Source organism: Cyanistes caeruleus, chromosome 2 (assembly GCF_971803275.1).
Source record: "Cyanistes caeruleus chromosome 2, bCyaCae1.hap1.1, whole genome shotgun sequence".
In the NCBI taxonomy this organism is placed as follows: Eukaryota; Metazoa; Chordata; class Aves; order Passeriformes; family Paridae; genus Cyanistes; species Cyanistes caeruleus.
The window spans coordinates 46429299-46449138 of record NC_141702.1 but is presented as its reverse complement, the minus strand read 5'-3'; the positions used below and the strand labels follow the sequence as shown (position 1 = coordinate 46449138).

Sequence of the window (19840 nt, the reverse complement as noted above, 5' to 3'; positions counted from 1 at the left end):
GTGCAGCAGGGAGGGCTGCGCGACACCGATAACCACTTCGGAACTTTCACGTGTCGCAGCCTAGAGTATTACCTTAAATTGAAATCAGTAACCGTGTCAGTTCCCCACATCGTCTGCATGAATGAGGCCTCGCACACGCCACTTCAGGTTTTCAACTCAACAGCGCTAATCCTGTGAGGTTCCAAGTGCCCTACTTAGCAAGCAGAAGTTCAGCTCTTCAGCGCTTGGCACGATGAGACAGAGCGATTCCTACCAGCGCACAGTGGCGGTGCTTGCTCTGATGGAGCTGAGGGTATTCCTGCTAGTGGCACAGTGATCCCGTATGCCTGACCCACATAGCACATCTTATCTCTGAGATAATTTTGTGTGATTGAAGGGGCCCGATCAGAAGGAATTAGAAAAATAAAAGTCTTTTTTTTTAGAGCAGGAATCTCGCAGTAACAACTGCTCAGTACAGTACCAGGGTACCAGAAACACAAATAAAATGTAAACATCATACATTTGTGCTACATGGAAGGAGCTCATGGGACAGGTACATGAGATGTAATCAGCAGCAGAATTCCCAGAATCCAGGCTTTAAAACTGGCAAGAATATAAATTCTAATGATATCATCTCTTGTTTTGCTTCTCAGAGTATATTATATAGCAAATAAAGCGCAAATGAGGAAATCAGTCAGATAAAAATTAAATACAGCAGGCAAATTCACAGAACTATTATTTTTTCTGTGTAATACTTGCTTATGGAGGTGCTTTTGTCTGTATTTCAGTCAGATGTATTATCCATCTCTATGGAGAGAGGTGCTGTGGTTTTAAATGCAAGTGGAACCAAAATTCAGTCGCCAGAACGAAATTACAATGATGGAAAAACCCATTTCATCATTACTTCTGTCACCCCAGAAAGGTAAAGCGGTACAGAATCCTTTATTCCCTACCTTTAGAACATAAATATTTCTTGAAAAGCACATTATCTTTTAACACCACCTTTTAAAGTGACACTTGAGTGGGGCTTTTTTAAGTGACTGATTTTTAAAAGTGATTGAAAACTGGCCAGCTTGGGCCTGAGCTCAAGATGATGGGAACTTTTATTAAAATGAAAATAACAGTTTTTCTGAAAAAAAAATTTTTTTCTTAGATTTTTTTATTCTCAGGTAAGAAAAGAGATTAATAACATTTAAAGCTAGCATGAGATTAATTTTTTAACAGGTTTGATTATTCTGATTTGTTAAAACAATTCCCAGTTCACCCTAAAGTAATTGATGCATCTTCACATAAAGCATTCATGTGGGATATACACAGTGAAACATGTTAAAAATATTTTTAGCACTGGCAGCCCCAAATGTGACTAAATACAGCAGTAGGGAATAAGTTTTTCTCTGTGCTCCTTGAAAGACTTGAAAGCTTTGGTTTATTGATATATTTTTCTATTGTTTCTATGTTTAAATTTTTTTTAGAAGGTCACATAATCAAAGCAACTTTCTTTAAGATTCTTGCCTATGAGATACAAGCATTCTTACTTTCCTAATGGAAATAAAGGTTTGTACTTGTGACTTCTGACATCTAAGAATCACAGTTTGAAAAGCTGAAGATGTGAAAAGGTGCCTTGGAATAACCTTGGGGACTGTCATGTTTCCCTGTGTTTGCAAAACAAATCAGTGTCTGATACTCAGTTCCTTATTAAAGCCAGAGAATCATTCCTGACTTCTGCAACAATTAGCAGGTTGCAAAATCAGATTAGGTAAAAAGCATTGTATAAACTCAAACACCAATGCACTGTGAGGAAAGAGAAGGAAAAAGGGATAGGGGCATAAATAATTAGCTTGGATTAAATGTGCTTGGATCTTATTTTACCCAATTGTTGGCTCCATCCCTTCATCAGCAATCCCCTAGTTTATCTTTCTTCACTGTACTATTTTGGACATCACGATTAACTGCAGGGTAATATTAAACCCATAGGCCTCTGTTCACAACTTTGCCAATGCACTGCTACTTACTGCACAGTTGAAAGAAAAAGGTTCTCTCATGCCTTTGAGCACTACCATTGAGTGATGTATGCACTGAGTGGAACATTTTGGGTGCATGTAATGTGCTGTCTGACCATGGGCACTGGCATTTCCAAAGCTAGCCTGCAAAATGGATGCTTTGCCTTTGCAGGTATGAGCTGACTGTTGATGACAAGAAACAGAGCAAGAAGAACCCAGCAAAGGACAGAGCAGGGAAAAGCCCAGACAGCATCAAAAAGTTTTATTTTGGTGGCTCTCCCCTCAGAACACAGCAAGCCAACTTCACTGGCTGCATAAGCAACGCCTACTTCACTAGGTGAGTAACATCCTCCCAAACACATTAACAGGCAGTCACTGCTCTGCCTGACAGCTTGGATAGTAGCTCATGAGAAGTGATTTATTGTCACAATAAAAATTCCTGTCTCATTTCGTGAGGCTAGACAGCATGTGTGAATAAGATTCTTACCTTATTTGCCGTGGAATCTGTTGGCACAGATCTGCTAGGTTAAAATGTTGTTAAGGTGGGAATAACTTGATGAAACAAGGTCTCAGCACTGCACCTGCTAATGCTGCTGGTGCAATGAATAATTTGCATAGCTGTAATTTACATTTATATTATATAGCTTTCAGGTCTGCCTTTTGAAACAAAATTATATTAAGGCATCTCATGGAAGCTGGGGAAGTTAGGACTTCCATGCAAAAATGGTCATAATGTGTTGATTTTAATTGCTTTATGAAATGTTCTTACATAGATTTTAAAGTTGAATTTAACGCTGCAGATTGACTCTCTCTGTTTATGCCAGCATATATAAAACAGGCAGATGCAGTATAGGCTGTCCTCATTACCCATACATTGGCTGATCAATCTGTACTTTATCCATGATCCAAGAATGAAAAACAGCCTATTCAAATATAATATAAACTATAAATTTACAATTCTGAAATTTTTATGCAAACAATTCTAATACTTGGGAAAAAAACCTGTCCTTGTCATCTCCTCTTTGAAACAGGCTGGATCGAGAGGTTGAAGTGGAAGATTTCCAGAAGTACTCTGAGAAGGTTCAGGCATCTTTATATGGATGCCCTGTTGAATCTCCTCCAGTTGCTCTTCTCCATAAGAAAGGAAAAAACTCATCAAAAGCCAAAGGAAACCGTAATAAAAAGGTCTGCTACAAAATACTCAAGTACCACCCTGGAATTTTTCAAAATTCTCCGAATTAGGGATCTAAAATGCATAAAGACAATGTCACATATATGGACAGGATCTTGTTCCTTTATATATTCCATCACTGGAAATTATAGTACTGACACTATCTATCTGGCCTACACTTACATCATTCTCTTTTGCTAGAACTCTGAAATAAAATACCTGACTTCTTCAAAGCAGTACTTCAGAAACAAGCCTTTTTGATTTCTTCTGTATTCTAAAGGCAAAAGGCTTGCTTCTGCTCTCTTCTACTTCTGTATGGCTCTCTACTGTGTACAATTAGCACACATTAATATAAATGGGGAAAAAACCTTCCTCCAGCATGCAGAATTTTTAGTCCAAGCATATCCTCTCAAGCTTATAATATAGCTGATGTCACCAAAAACAAAGAGAAAAAGGTTTAATTAGGAAAACTGCAAAAAAAAATTGTAATTATGTAAGCTACACAAGTATTTTGTTGATCCCTTATTCTTTCTTATATCAGCATTTATAGTAGATCTTTTCAAGGAAAATTTGACTTGGAAACAATCCTGGTATTTATGTAGGGAAACAATATATTATTAGTTCATATATAAATTATACTGTTGTTTTATTATGTCCAATCTTAGCTAAAAATTCTGGTTAATAGTTCTTTTTCTGTGAAGGTGGGAAGAGATAAAGACAAGATTTCACAGCCTTCGTCTGGCCTGAAAAAACTGTATCAAGTGAATTTTCAAAGAGAGCCTCAGTGCCACTTGCCAATGAATCCCAAGGCAACTGAACATGCCTATCAATTTGGAGGAACAGCAAACAGCCGGCAAGAATTTGATCACATACCAAAGGATCTCAGTCAAAGGTAAAATGACTTGAGAAATAAAAATGAAATATTCTGGGTAGGAGAAAGGTGTATTTTAATTTAATTTTTTTAAGGGACACATTTCTGCTATTATCCTGGTTTTTTTCCTTTATATCTTAGGTTAAATTTTGTGTAGAGCATGTTGTTAGGTTATATTAAAAGGTGCTTCAGTTGAGTAAGAACAAAACACAGACTGTTCCCAGTTTCATCCTTCTTGTGGAATCTTCATCTGCATTTCATATTAACAAAATGTGTTTCCTTGCCTATTTGTGTGAAGTTTTTGAGGATGTTAGTTCTAAACAAACAATGAACAATAATCAATCTCTTTACACAAGAGGTAAAGGCATTAAAGCAGAAAGGAAGCAGTAACATGCTGAGTGGACCTTGTCAGTAGTTTAACGTTTAGGAATCTTCACAGTGCAGTAGGACATAAAGCTATGAAAACCTTGTCCAATTCAAGCCATAATGAAAATCTAAGTAATAATGAGTCCAGATACTGTTGGCATTTGATATTCATGCTCCCACAGAATATATCATGCAATATTCAAAATCCAACAAGGATTTTGATTTAATACTTTCCATTACAGACTATAAATTCAGCAACACAGCACTTCCTGGAAGCATACCAGACCACTAGAAAAAAGAAAAAAGCATACCAGACCACTAGAAAAAAGAATGTTCTTTTCTGATTTAAATTGAAAAATCATTATGTTCATTTTAATTCAACAGTGTTTTACTTAGTGCAATTCTGATGGTACCCATATGAAGGAAAACACAGATTCTAATATCTTCATCCCACCTTCATTCCTACAACACATATTTATTTGCCAAATGTTATTAAAGCTTTTTTATTGTAATGTTCATTTTTAAAAAAACAATGAGTTGTGTCTTTTAAAAACAACTGATATTGGCAAGGGGCTGAGTGTCTGTGGAATGCACACACACATATCATCAGGAATATGTAGATTCTTGAGAAAACATGAAGAACAGGAACTAGGTTAGACCTGACATCAGAAGAAGCAGGAATCAGTTCTGGCACTGTCCTACAGCAATACAGCTTTGCCGTGTTTTAGACTGTAAGTAGTAATAGCAATCACTCAAGAAATTTTCACTGTGGCAATGTCAAACCAACAATGGTATAATTTCCATGTTGTCTTGGACTTCACAAGGAACTACAAGGAAGGGGAAGCTTCAATCAAGTCTGGAATAACATTAAACATTACACCTCCGTGCCATCACACTTAAAAATTCCCCCAACACTGCTGTTTAACATGAAAGGAAATGTAAAGTCAGATTTTGGTGGTCTGCATTGAACTTACTCACTCCAGAGATTTTAATTTTTGAAACCAAATTCCTTGCCAGGCTGCTTCTTCTCCAACTTTGACTTCTGCTCAAAAAACCATCACAGAATGTTTCTCAGAAACACCTCTTCCATAAAGGAGATGAATATTTCTTTGGATGAAAAGAAAATCTCATCTACCTCTGCCTGATTTAAATCAAACATATCTGCTTTGATGTTAATATTGTGTTTTTATGTGCCAGAGCTCAGTTCTCTATCAGTCTGAAAACTCACTCATCTCATGGAATGATTTTCTACATTTCGGATGAAGAAGAGACCAACTTCATGGCCCTTTTCGTTGCTCATGGCCGACTCATTTTTATGTTTAATGCTGGTCACCAGAAGATAAGGATTAAGAGCCAAGAGAAATACAATGATGGTCTGTGGCACAATGTAAGTAAAAGAAAGCAATCATTATGATGGCACATGCTGTCAAGTAAAGACACTGCTCATGTGACAGCTTAGGGACTTTTCATTTATGTATTCATAAACACACCTATGTGTTGAGAAACTTCCATCAGTTTTTTAGATCTTCCATGCAGCATTTTATTAAGTCATTAACTAGGGACAGGATAGTGAGTCATTTATAAAAATTCAGCAATTCCCAACACTAACAGCTGAACAGAAATAAAGGAAATAAGCAGAACAGTAAGGCAATTAAGAGTTAAATGAAAATGAAAAGACAATTTTAGGAGTCAAGGTGAATTTCCCTCTTTAGTTATGTCTCTCTCCTCATTAACTACAGAGGAAGTCTGCAGTTACTAAACTACTGACTTGGGCATTTAAGTGTTTAAAGCAGGTTGGATGAATCCATACCATAAAACTAATGAGGACTGTGAAAATGCTAACAGTGATAAGTAGATCTCAGAAGACTTTATGACACCTTAATTACCTCTGTCTTGTACACCAAAAATTAAGAAAGGCAGCACTTTTACTAACCTTCATATGAATATGAAAAAAGAGAGTTGTCCAGCAAAGAATACGGGCAGTTAGCAAAACAGGCTTGTACAGTATCACTCACACATTCTCTTCCCAAATATCTCATCTTCCACTGCACAGCAGTGATACCTTAACAGAGGAAAGTAATCTTCCACAATTTTTTCTTCCCTTCCTAGGTGATATTTATTAGAGGCAAAAATATTGGTCGCTTGATAATTGATGGTCTCCGAGTACTAGAAGAATCTTTTGATGGGAACGTGAACACTTGGCAAGTCACTGAACCACTCTATATTGGAGGTGTAGCTCCTGGAAAAGCTGTAAAAAACATCCAGGTAAAGCAGACCTCTATGTACAGACCCCACACCTCTCTGTAAAGAATACAAAAGCTGGCTGTAGGGATGAGAGCAGACAAAAGCTTATTAAGATCTTGACCCTCCTCCTGCTGAGGAGCAGGCAGCTCAGTTTGTGTACAGAGCAAAGCTCCCACAGGGCTGGGCTGGTGGTATGGGTTACGTTTCCATAGCCTTGCAGCAGCAGCTGGGGAAACAATGGTCCATAAGGAACAGAAAAATCCTAGTGACATCCAAAATTAGATGAGATAAGGAACGTTAGGCAAGATCAATTTCACCCTGAGGTCTGAGAATGAGTTTTGGAGATATTTTGATGTTCTTCTAGTACCTACCTCTGTTTTAAGACAATACCTAGAGGTCAGGATTCTGTTCTACAGCTAGGTACAGAAGTATACAGAAAGGAGTGTTAAGCCAAAAATGAATATAACAGTCTCTTTCAAGGTAATCTTTAGTGTTATGTGCCTAACGAGATTGATAAACTATTCTGAAAAAGTAGACCCCTGTCTTGCCTTGAGGCTATAAGGCATATGTATAGCACTGCTTTGTCCTAGTTGTGCTTTGTTTCTCACAGTTCAGTAAGGACTGTTTGAGACCCTGAAGTCATCAAAAAGACATGAGAGGCTATGAGAATCAGTTTTGCTTCTTCCTTTGTCTGGAAATTGTTTTTTAGTTCAAAACTGATGCACCAGACAATCACAGCCTTATAGCTTATAACAAGTAAAAATAAGGACAGAAGAATCTATTTCTTTCCACAAGCAGTTTATTTACTAATCAAGGCTTCTTTTTTTTACCCATCAGATTAACTCTGTCTACAGCTTTAGTGGTTGTCTCAGCAATTTACAGCTCAATGGAAGATCACTTACTTCAGCTTCACAGACATTTAGTGTAACACCTTGCTATGAAGGCCCATCAGAAGCAGGAACATACTTTTCATCAGAAGGAGGATATGTTGTCCTTGGTAATTTACTCCTATACAAATGTATCCCAAAATTGGACTGTAGTATTCACTGTGCTTCAGAATGGCATTTTTCATTAAAGGGTGTGGTAATTTCTGAGGCTGTGAGCTGTAAGGATTATCAGAAACAGATCACTCTTGCGGTAAGCAGATGATATTGACAGGTCACAATGTCACTGTTAAACTTACCAAGTTGTTACATAAACACATCTGTATGTGTGTATTTCAAATAATAATTTTAATAAGGGAATAATTTTAATAAGGGAATAATTTTAATAAGGGAACAGACCAATATGCTAAAAATTATTATGGAAGTCAACATGCCCAAAACCATATACATCATCAAATGACCATCCCTTATTTTTTTAATTAATAAACAACATGTGATTAAAAAGTCCTGCAGAAAGGCTTTCTGCATGTCTTGATACAGAACAGCATGACAGAACACATCTTTTCTGTCATTTAGGCCTGTTGTGTTCCAGGAAGAGTTTTATGAGTTTGTTTTGGTCACATAGGCTCTGATTTGAACAAGAAAGGAAACTGCACAACCCTGTTCACTGGCAGCACCAAGAAGAATCAGACAAGTGTTTCTAATTTGCTCCCTGGCCTGTCACCAGTTTGAAAAAGGGAGTTTCTCCTATTGAATCATAAAAGCTCAAGCAAACTCCCACTCAATAATGACTGCTGAGCGTCTAGGAAATTGCACAATAAGAAACTGCCAAAAATACAGATCATTTATTTTCTGCTGTCCATTCCATTGCTAAGAAATATTTTTAAACAAAATACATTTTTTAAATAATGAGCAAAGTAAATAAACCTTTATTAGTACTCCAAACAAACACAATCAAAACAAAAGTTGAAACAGGTCATTGACAGTACACCATGCTATGTGTATCTCACATTTCACATATCTCACATTTTAATAGTTTTAAAGACAAATAAAATCCACCCTGATTTTGATGTTCTACTTTGACTTTGAATAAATGTCCAGTATCATCACTAAATCACTACAAAAAGAATGTTTTTCTTTTTGCTTCACAGATGAGTCCTTCAGTTTAGGCCTGAAATTTGAAGTTGTTTTTGAAATACGTCCCCGAAGCAGCTCAGGAATCCTACTGCATGGTCACAGTGTGAATGGAGAGTACCTGAATATGCACATGAGAAATGGACAGGTATGAAAGTCACATCTCCTTCACTGCCTTGACTCGTTTCTCTTCCACCTACTTGGGCTTTTCTACAGGCAGATTTTGTCTTAAAAATTTGCTATTAACTGATTCTCATTTCTCTCTTAAATATAATAACTGCTCAGATTAGGCAAACCAAATATTTATTTTAAAATACTAAAAATAATACTTGAGACAAGATCAGATCTTTACTAATACAAGCCACATAAATTTTGTTATCAGCTGAAAAGAAGCAAAAGCACTGATTCTTTGGCACTGCTCTTTCACCCACACATTAAAAATGTATCACAGTTGCAAGTAAGGTAACTATTAATAAATTATTATTTCTTATTTCTTAAGAGGTAAGTCTGAGTTACACTCAGTCTCTTCTTTCTTTATCACATATATATGTGATTGAAAGAGTGAGGGAAAGGAAAAGTTCTGATTGTTGGCCTGGTTTCTACAGGCTCTGGATTTCAAATGAAGGAGACAGGCTTGAAATTAACTCACCAGATAGTTGTTGCTATTGCTATTCTTTTATTGTGTTCATTGATAAAATCTGGATCTCTTCATGCTACTCATTGCACACATATAGTAATAAATTTCAGTCTTAAGTGAACAACACATGCCAATATTTAGAGCAAAGGAAATCTTGGCAGTTTTTTTGGTCTTTCCTGCAGAGGAGAAACTCAGGGCACAGTCAAGAGACTAAACAGTGTGAATATCCTTCAATCACTGCAATGCTCCTGTCAATCAAAGTGGAAGGGTATTTAAGTGAGGCTGGCTGTACCTCAGTTAGAAATGCAACACCTGAGGAAACACTCTCACCTCCTCTGCAAGAGCAGGCACCTACAGCAGAGTGACTGAGTAAACAGTTTAACATCATGATTCATCCTGTCCTAAAGTGGATCTCTAATTAGGTGACTAAATGAGCTGGTTTTCAGATAATTTTTTTTTTTTATATTGGCTAGAGAGAACAGGTGCTTCAGTTAGGCACCTAACTTTTGACAGATTAGGTAAGATGAAGCCCATTCTTACCCCTGTATCTAGTCCTTGGTGAACTAACAGAGAAATTCTTAAGTACATTGCACTTATTTGTATCATGCCACACTTAAAATCTGTGTTTGTACAGAACTGATCCAGTATAGCACTTCTTATGTAAAGTTCTAACCAAAGGTCTGCATGTCCAATAATTTGTCTGGTTTCCCCAACTGTACCAACTGGTCTAACAAAAGGTAGTGCTTCACATCTCACTTCCTGCATATGCAATTCATAAACAAAATTCACCCTGGAAAAGCAGCTCTTCCCTGCTGGTCACTGCAGCAGTTCAGTACCTTCTTAGTAAGGATCTGTGTTTCTTTAGCATTAACTGTCTGCTCTCTTTGAATGTATTACAAAAGACCTGTTTTGTGAAAACCATTTTGCTGGACAAGTAAGATCAGCAACTTTAATTTATTTTTTAAATGTACACATCTCTATCAGTACAGACTGTCTGGGTGATTTATTAAAGAGTCACTTTCTCCCATGATTCTTTATTTGCTTTAATCTATACATTTTGTCCAAACATGAATAAAAGAGAACATGAGGATCATTTTAATTGTGTTGGTTAATGCCCTTCTGGAAAAAAAGATTTAATATATCTTTGTTACAACTGTATCCAAACAGAGACCCTCTAGATTTAAATATAAGTTTTTTCACTGTGAGAGACTATTTACAAGGGCGTGTAGTGAAAGAATAAGGAGGATTGGCTTCAAACTGATAGTAGATTTAGATTAGATATTAGGAGGAAATTCTTTACTGTGAGGGTGGTGAGGCACTGGAACAAGTTACCCAGAAAAGCTGTGGATGTCCCATCCCATTAAATGTTGAAGACTGGGTTGGATGTGACTCTGAGCAAGCTGATCCCATGAAAGGTGTTCCCGTCCACGGCAGAGGGGTTGGAACAAGACAATTTTTACCATCTCTTCCAATCCAAGCCCTTCTATGATTCTGTAATTTTTGGTCAACATAGTGTCAGCATAATCAGGGACTACTTCAACATTTAAAAAGCCTGAATGGTTGGACTCTGAGTGTGGAGTTCTCTGCCAATCACTACGAGGAATCTCATGTCCCACAACAGGGCCACAACACTGTTTTGCTGTTGCTGGAACATTTCCTTGCAAAGAGACATTAATCCATTAACTAAAGCAGAGGTGCAAAATTCAGAATTAGGTTCACTTTCTAGCTCTGCTAGAGACTTACTGCTGAATAAGTAACTTAAAAGTCATTCTTGAATTTTCCATATATTCCTTTCTCATATCTTTTCTGCTTGTTTATACTTGGGTTTTTCATGACTGTTTTCCTTATTAAGTGGCTAGCAAGATGCCAAAAACATCATCTGATGCCTCTAAACACTAATTTACCACACAGGAAATTACAGAGTAGAGGTACTAGTAAATGAGTAAAATTATGTCTTATTTTTATTTTTTTTTTTAACTCTTCTTTGAAATAATTAGGAATGTCTCAGAACTATTGAATCTAAACAATTAAAAAAAAAGAAAACAAAAACCTAAATTTGGATTTAAAAGGTACTTTATTTTGAAGAATTTAATGAAGTTATGTTTTCCTTTCTCTTGGATAGTTCACATGTTTTGAGTGGGGAATACAGCATTATTACAACAGATAGGTTGAAGACAGGTAAAAAGATAAATACCTTATTTTTCCTCAGGTTACTGTGAAACTGAATAATGGAATCAGGGATTTTTCAACTTCAGTGACGCTGAAACAGAGTCTCTGCGATGGCAGGTGGCATCGAATTGCAGGTCAGTAAAAGGTGATCATCCCCAAAGTAACAGAGCCCATCTCTTGCTCCCCAGATATCCATCTCCATAGGCTAGAGCACTGGCAATGCAGAAGTATTTTCACTTCTTCTTTTTCACCTTCCAAGACCCAAGTTTGTGTGAAAGACACAGTCTTACTTATCCCTCAGACACAAAACTGTAGAGCTTCCTGGGAGGGCAAGCACAAGTTCCTACAAAGATAGGAAGAACAAACAAAGACGGAAGCTCCTTGTTCAAAGAACAGAAAGCAGCCTAGCTGAAATGCTGGCTACCTTTCCTAATTCACATAGCAGATTATATTCTTCCCTTCCCAATGAGAGATGAACTAAGTTGATAGAATGCAATAGGCACAAGTATAATGCTACTCTTAAAAGTCAAATAAAAAGACAGATGTGGGGAACCTTTTGTTCACAATAGAGAGAAATCTACAGCTGGACTTTGCCTCTGTGCCAGACATCCTTCTTTCCTGGTTTTGAAAGTCAAAAAGCACTTCTAAACCCTGGATCTTAAACCCCCTCATCTTCCTGTCTAAATGCTATCATTGCAGAAGACATCTGAGTCTGCACCCTTTCCACAAGCATTCTGGTTTCCATCTGAAGAAAATCCAGGAACAAGAAAGGAAGAAGCCTCACTGTATTCTAATACATCCCTGATTGGGAGTGATTGGTCAGTTTTTCTAAGCCACAAGCTATTGTATGCTCATAACCTGGAGCCTGAACGCTGCCAGCAGAGATCAAGAGCCCCACTCAAAAGCATCCTTGCTACCACTGTATATTCCATTGGCCCTGCTCTATAGCAGAATCCACTCACAAACTGTTACTGATGGCTCACACCCAATCTAGCAAACACTAAAACAGCTACTCACACCAAACTGATAATTCCTGTCTGTCATAAAAAACTCATGTGCTTCTTCTTGCTGATACCTGTTCCTTCTCCTTTCAGTTATTAGAGATGCAAATGTGGTGCAGCTGGACGTAGACTCTGAAGTCAACCATGTGGTAGGGCCACTAAATCCAAAGGCAACTGACCACAGGGAGCCAGTGTTTATTGGAGGTGTACCAGGTATGCTTTTGATATCTTTGTGGTACATTGTTCTCAGATTTCAACCCAGTTTCCAGAGAAAGTATAAAGACTAAGTTTTCATCTCAAAAAAGAACAAAATATGTAAACAACCTGGTAAAATTCAAAGGCTCAAGAGCTGAACAGAACTGTTCTGCCTCAAGTTCTCAAAGAAAAAGATGTGCTGCTTCATTGAAATTAAAACATTCACAGCTGCTGGAGGGTAAGGTATGGATTCAGTAGAAAAGTTATCCAACTACAAAAAAGATTTCTTTTTTCTATCTTTCTTTCCCATATGGGCTTACTGTTTTTTTAAGAAGTGATTTATTTATTTATGGGATTGGAAGCTCACTGTCACTGTAACTGGAGTCCCAAGGCTTAGTTGCTGTAGGCTTCTTTCCTCTTCTTCAAGCAACAGCATCTTTGAACACAAGACAGAACATGGAGATTCTTTTTCTTACTAGGGGTTTCTGTTAGACAGAATTCTTCTCCTGTGTATTTGTGACTCACAGACCATCTGTGTAGCATGGGCCAAGATTACTACATTGCCTTCCCTTATTCAACAGACAGAGGTACTCTGTTGGGGTTCATATGCAAACTGTAATCAACACTACGTGATTCAATTTTTAAGTCAATTCCAGTACATTTCTCATTGAGAACATGTAGCATTATTTCTCTGAGCCTTGCATGTCAATCATTAACAGTTCTAACTACAAAATTCATTATAATGCTTGTCTTGGATTAGAGGCTTGAGTGTGTGGTGTTCACATCCATCCCACACTACCAGGAGGTAAAATCAGCCAAAAGGGAATAATAAAATCTATGCACAGATGCCTTCTCACTCTTTAAATCCAAACTGGAATTTTATTAGGACAGAACTCTTCCCAGAGAGGCAATATAAAGGGGTAATTGCAAATGCTGTTCTGCTTCATAATAGAGCTTTCTATTTCTACATTAATTATACAGTACTAAAGCAATGCCATACATTGGCTCTATAATGCTATTATCAGCCTGGCACAGGAAACTCTTACACAGAACTTCACAACAACAAATAAGATACAATACTAAATAATGCTATGCAGATACAGCCAACTGAATGCAAACTAACAAATCAGACACAGATGACAATACATGTGATGTTAAATTACAGAAACAGACACTGGGACACATCTACTCTGTTACTTAAAAGAAAATGTAGTTGTCAAAACATGCAAAATTGTGTCTCTATTGATAATACAGTATCAAGAGTTTTACATAACTGTAGACAACTAACCATACTTTAATGGCCTCTAGGATACTGGCAGTTGGCCAATAGTTTTAAAAGAAGATTCAGAAGAGCTGCACTTAGTATCAAAGTTAAAAGATCCTGCCACCAAACTGATTATTTTGCCCATCATGAGCTCTAAATTTTTTATTTATTTCATTTTTTTTATCTCCTTCTTCCAGAGTCTCTGCTAACATCAAGCCTGACTACACGCAATTCCTTCATTGGCTGCATTCGTAACTTCATGATTGATGAAAAGCCAGTGAGTTTTAGTAAGGCAGCTTTGGTTAGTGGTGCTGTAAGCATTAATACCTGTCCAGCAGCCTGAGAGTGCACTGCATCGATTCTGAAAAGTTCCTTAGACCACAGAAAGAAAAATAGAACAAAAGAAACCGTGTTCAGCAAGACAAGAAGAATGAAAATATCACAGCTACGCCTACAGAAAGCAGGAAGGGGAGGGGTCACATATTTACATGCAAACAAAAATCACTGAAGAATAAAAGCAGTTGCTCCTGCACTTCTCTTAATATACCACAAGAGTGAGCTTTACCATTTCTTATAGTGTATGTGTGGCCAGTCTGTTACATGAAAATATGAGATTATAAAAATAATTAAAATTATATTAAATATGTTACTTTCAAAATAGATCCTCTACATAATTTCATTCCATATCTTAGTCACCCTTTGTTCCACAGGAAAAGATCTGCTAATGCACATAAAAGAATAAAGCTAGATAATAGATTTACATTGCAAATACTGTATATTTTTAATTTTCCATTCAACTCATTTATATAGTCTTCAAATAAAATGGGGGGAAGAGAGTATACTAATTATGTAAGCTTACAAACAATGAAAAATTAAAAATTTTATTTCACTTCTAGACTTCATGGATATGTTCTAGCACAATATGAAGAGAGGATGTATATCTTTTAAGACAGATGCTTTTATATATATGTTCATTTACCTAAACTAGGTAATTTTAGAGTAATGCTTGCCTTAGAGACAATTCCAAATTTCAAGTTTTTTCTCTGAATTTTTAAATGCAATTACATACAAACACAGCACCAAATTCACAATTTCATTGTGATCTCATTTGCACTAATGTTACACAAGTAAACATGAAGTGTAGAAAGCAGAATCAGTCACAGTTTCAGGTGACTCCCTTACCATACAAAAATACCACTTCCCTGTGCAACTCCTGTAGGACTTCAGTTTACAGCAGTAATCCTCAAACAAGGAACATGTTCCTTTGGAAGATATGCTGCTGCAGAGGAACCAAGAGTGAAATGGGAAGATGTAAACAGAAAGCAAAGGGCTGCAAATCCAAGCTCAGTTGCAACTATAGAAGTCAATAGTAGGGTTCAACTCACAGTAGGCTTGCACACCAAATAGACACAAGTCACTTGCAAAACTTAGTCCCTTCAGTCATCACCTACAAGGAATAAAATCCATTTAGCTTTCTTTTCTTTAAAGAATAAAATAATGTTATATAAAGTTTTATGGTTGCTGAGCAAATTATTGTTGGAACCAACTCAAAACATGACCAGCTGCAAAGCAGGAAACTATGAAATTCAAAAATAAAGGACAACACTCTAGAGACTCAAAATGAATGAGAATTCATCTGGAAAACACACAAATGAAAACTGGAATCCAAAGATCTTGAAAACATGGACAGATGGAAGAACCACCAGAATAAGATGCATATGTAAGCGCTAATCAGCAGCTTCCCTACTGCTCTCAGTAGGGTGAAAAAGGGGTTTTGACACACTGCAGCAGACTTGGCGTACTCTGGATAAAGAACTGCAACCTTTGGGTACACAGGCACAGGAACTCCCCAGCAGCTGGGACCCCATCACGGACTCTCCATTTGTCTCAGGAGTCCAGTGATGGATGGTAAGTGAACACTGTGTGGCTCCAGTAGCCACTGCCTCTCCTTTCACCAGCCTTGTCAGCTCTGCTTATACTTTCAGCCCCATTCCTGTTCTGTTTGCCTTCTCCTGAACACATCCCCTTTTCTCTTCCCTGCAGCTCTCAGGCAATATGCTCCAAAGACTGATTCCCTTTCCAACTCTAAGCTTATAGATGCCCCCTTCACACAGGAGTGATATATAGACCCTTCTTTTCATCACTCCAAAGCCCACTGTTCATACTTGAGAAGCAAGCAGTAAAAGTATCCCTCTGCAGTCTCTCTGGATCAGGCGTGGATCCCTAAATCCAGTTGCCTTCAAATGCCATCTTTTTCTCAGTCACCAAAACCAGTATGCTTGCTCAGTTTTTTCCTGCTCCTAGCTACTATGCAGAAATGGAACAGAAAATGTAGGACTTTTGCTTCTGGAATTTTTTTTACTAGTGGTGTTGAGGACAAATGTCCTCAGATCAGTGAGCTGGGTTCCCAGTAGTTACAGAGGCCATGGATGGTGTCAGGGTAGTGCAGCTGAGACTAGGGGTAAAAAAGGAAGTCTCTTTCATCCCAGTGCCAGTGAGTGATTGGCTCAAAAAAGCTCATGACACCACAACCTGAGCTAAGCTTCCTCAGGCCCTGGTCTCCAGGACCCTGTTGCTGGAGAGAAAAGAAGAGCAGATTCCCTGCTTAGATAGGTTGGTTACAAGGATTACTGAAATTCCTTTTGAGTTGCCTGCAGCTGCTCAGCAGAGATAGCCAGGAATAGCAAATGCTTGTGCCCTCTAAGAGCATCAGAGTTTAGTGAATGCTGGTATTAAGTGGGGCATTGTATGTTAACTGGTACACACATACTCGGAATGTTTTTCTGTCTCACACCTACTTCAAACCAAAACGTATTTTCTCACATCCACATCCAAGCTCTGTGAATAAACAGTATTTCTCTTAGCCATATTTGCTTCAATATGATTTGGTTTCGTTCTGTGGATTTACATTTAAGAATGACTTTTTTTGATTTAATCAGTCCTTTGCATATTTTATATATGGAAAACTAAAAATACATTAAAACACTATGTGAATAAAAACCAATTAAAAATCATAAACTGCTACTATTCAATTTACTTCTCTTTACTCTATCACCAGCTAATCAAACACACCACTATTCTGGAGAGTGTCTTCCTCAATTTTCCCTTCTAGGCTTCAGAGGTGTGGGTTTTCCCTCTGCAGAACAGGTTTCCAAAGAAAAACACTATAAACCAGAGGATATTGCAGACTCAGGAGAGAGAGAAAATAATGCAAATTTGCCTGCCCCCAACATCCACATAGACCTTAAAATTACCATTTCATATGCGCCAAAGAAAGCCAGTATGTGATGCATTACATTGCACATACCTCTGCATTCATTTCAAGGCTGCTGGTGTTTAAGAGAAGGGAATTGCCTAAGCAGAAATCTTCCCAGAATTCGTCTCCTGTATCTATCTTTAAAATTATAGCTTCAAAGTACAAAATCCTTCATCTACAAAGATTTGGGAAAAACCTTTAAGTTCTGAACTACATTGTCAGATTCACCATTTCCATTTTCATTTCTAACATGAATATAAGTATCTAAATTCTGCAGAAAGCCAACAAAAAATGAGCACTGACCCAAGATTATAACTTTTCCCTGCCACCTTCAAGGTTTTAATAAGTGTTGTTATAGCCATTACCTAAATCAGGGCCACAACTACACTGTTACTGTATCCCAAAATATTCTGAAATTGGACATTTGCATGACTATATAAGAAAGAAACCGTTTTCAAGATCAAATGCTCAGGAAACTGCTTCAAAAAAGAGGATTTAAATGGTATTGTGGACCCCTCTATCTCTTGCATCTCAAGATGTGTACAGAACACCCTTCTCCTCAAGAATGCAGAGTATGGACAACAGCCTGAGTAGAAAAATGAAAGATGGAAGTGTTACAAGCTTAACAGTAATTTCTAAAAATACAATTCTTAATTTAAAAAAAAACTCTAAGAAACAAAAAAATGTAATAAAATAAATTAAAATTACAAACTAACAAATCTTCATATGTGAACTAAGACCTGATATAAATCAAAGGACAACATCAGTTCAAATTCCAGTGTATTCTCCCTACAGCAGCACGTGGCCTAAATAGTCAAATGACTGTTATTAAAAAGATGCTGAAAGCATAGCACACATATTTAACTTGTGATGTACTTTTGGCTCTTGTTACAGCATGAGATTTAAGGGTTATTCACAGATTCACTGTGGTCCATGGCAATTAATTTCCACTAAATAACATAGTAAGTTATTTATACAATTATTCTATTTGTGTTCCAAAGCTGTGGAACACCATTCCTGTATAACACATCAGCAGAATGTTATGAAGAAATAAAGGGTAAGAAACATGTATTACCATAAGTCTGTTGGTTAAATGATTAACATAGACAAAATTATTTCCAAGGGGACCTGTATCGATTCATGCATTTTATACTATGTTGATGAAGTGGAGCTTCAGCTACAACAAAATAGGAAGTTAAGTGTGTGATTATTTCTTCCACAGAGTTGAGGTGTTTCATTAAACATCTGAGCATACGCATCAAGCCAAACTGGCTACTGCACATCAACTCCCTGCCCTTGGACCTCCTTTGGCAGCTAAAAAACATCCCCACATGAGCATGAATCTCCATTGCATCTCCAGTTCACAGTGTTTCCAAGCTCAGAGAGAATAATCACTTTACCTTTGCCTTCACAGACCACTTCAAGAACAGTGGAAGCCGAAGCTCAGAGTGTCTTGTTGCAACATCATGTTCAGTAGAGTGAATCTCACTAAGCTGAATCTTCATGAGACATGGAACATAAAAACGACAACTAACCTAAAACACAAGTAGAAAGTGGAGCTAATTACACAAGAAGAAAGTCAGATATGGCAATATTAAGAGATTCTGTAGAATTTAAATTAAGCATTAGAATGCTTATAAGCAATGTTGTACCGCTTTTAACCTTAATTAAGGCTGAGAAGACATGAAGAGAAGACTTTTGACAGTTTGACATCTAATAGCAAGAACACAGCACAGCCTACAAGTTTGGACCACTTCAAAAAAACATAGGGAACAAAACTAAGTTATAGATTACATCTAGTCTGTCCAGAGAGAAATGGCTACCTACTTTCCTGATTAACATTCATGTAGTTTTACACTAATGATTAGTTTATAGAAAAGATATGTTTGAGGCAGAATTACTTTATTCATGCTAAACATGCCTATAACACTAAAGCCATTGGTCCTTTTCACACATTTCATACATGACACTTGAGTAAGCTTGGGCCACTCAGTACTTTTTCTTAAGAATAATATGATTCCAATTAAATTTTACAAAATTAGCCTGTGTATCTATTTCTTGTATATAATGTCTTCTTAGATTGTACTGTAAAATATTTGCTGCAATACATACATAATCTTTCCAGGAAAGTTCTTTTTAAATAGCCATTTACTGTAACTTTATTTTCCTGTAGACCTACAATTAATCTCTACAGGTCACGTCCAGAAGCAAATAAAGGATTAAAAATGTTATTTAACAATTTTTTTTTTTTTGTACACCACCATTAAAAATAATCAAATTGGGAAAAGAGTATTTCGTTGGAAGATTTTAGCCATAAAACCTAATGGACTGGGTTGCATGGAAGTGCTTTTTTCCTCCCACAGGAAGCAGAAATGCTATCTGTGGCACAAGACAGCCTTCTGCAAGCTTTGCATGTCCCACATTCTTTACTGTTTTAGTCCTGGACTTCACAGTGCTGGATTAACAGTTGGACTTGTTTGTCTTAAAGGCCTTTTCCAATTTAAACGATTCTATGATTTTGCAGCTGAGTTGTGGCCCAGTCGTGCCGGGCTGAGACAACAGCATCCCTACACTCCTCGTTTTTCCACTGTGGACAATTATAAGCACAATATGAAACTGAGCTTAATGTGCAAGCCTGGTGGGAGGGTACATTTACAGCATTACCAAAT

The 19840-nt window shown here is 37.2% G+C and overlaps 1 protein-coding gene and 1 long non-coding RNA gene across 6 annotated transcripts in view; one reads left to right on the top strand and one right to left on the bottom strand.

Annotated features, from left to right (window-relative positions):
• LAMA4 (laminin subunit alpha 4) overlaps window positions 1-16933 on the top strand; it is a 98585-nt gene extending 81652 nt beyond the window's left edge. For both annotated transcript variants that reach the window (XM_086876848.1, XM_023923966.2), the window contains exons 28-38: window positions 768-901; window positions 2152-2316; window positions 3011-3164; window positions 3852-4042; window positions 5585-5774; window positions 6497-6652; window positions 7469-7628; window positions 8667-8797; window positions 11496-11589; window positions 12550-12669; window positions 14113-16933. In XM_086876848.1, coding sequence (XP_086732974.1) covers window positions 768-901; window positions 2152-2316; window positions 3011-3164; window positions 3852-4042; window positions 5585-5774; window positions 6497-6652; window positions 7469-7628; window positions 8667-8797; window positions 11496-11589; window positions 12550-12669; window positions 14113-14258 — 1641 coding nt within the window. In that variant the 3' untranslated portion in view covers window positions 14259-16933. The remainder of the gene's footprint in view (window positions 1-767; window positions 902-2151; window positions 2317-3010; window positions 3165-3851; window positions 4043-5584; window positions 5775-6496; window positions 6653-7468; window positions 7629-8666; window positions 8798-11495; window positions 11590-12549; window positions 12670-14112) is intronic.
• LOC111927162 (uncharacterized) overlaps window positions 11588-19840 on the bottom strand; it is an 8647-nt gene continuing 394 nt past the window's right edge. For 2 of the 4 annotated variants that reach the window (XR_015283107.1, XR_002863417.2), the window contains exons 2-4: window positions 18572-18706; window positions 15301-15362; window positions 11588-11798 (exon numbers count right to left, since the gene is read on the bottom strand). This is a non-coding gene — a long non-coding RNA (uncharacterized LOC111927162). Of the gene's footprint in view, window positions 11799-12934; window positions 15195-15300; window positions 15363-18571; window positions 18707-19840 lie in introns of those variants that run through there. The other 2 variants (XR_015283109.1, XR_015283108.1) reach the window with 2 other exon arrangements.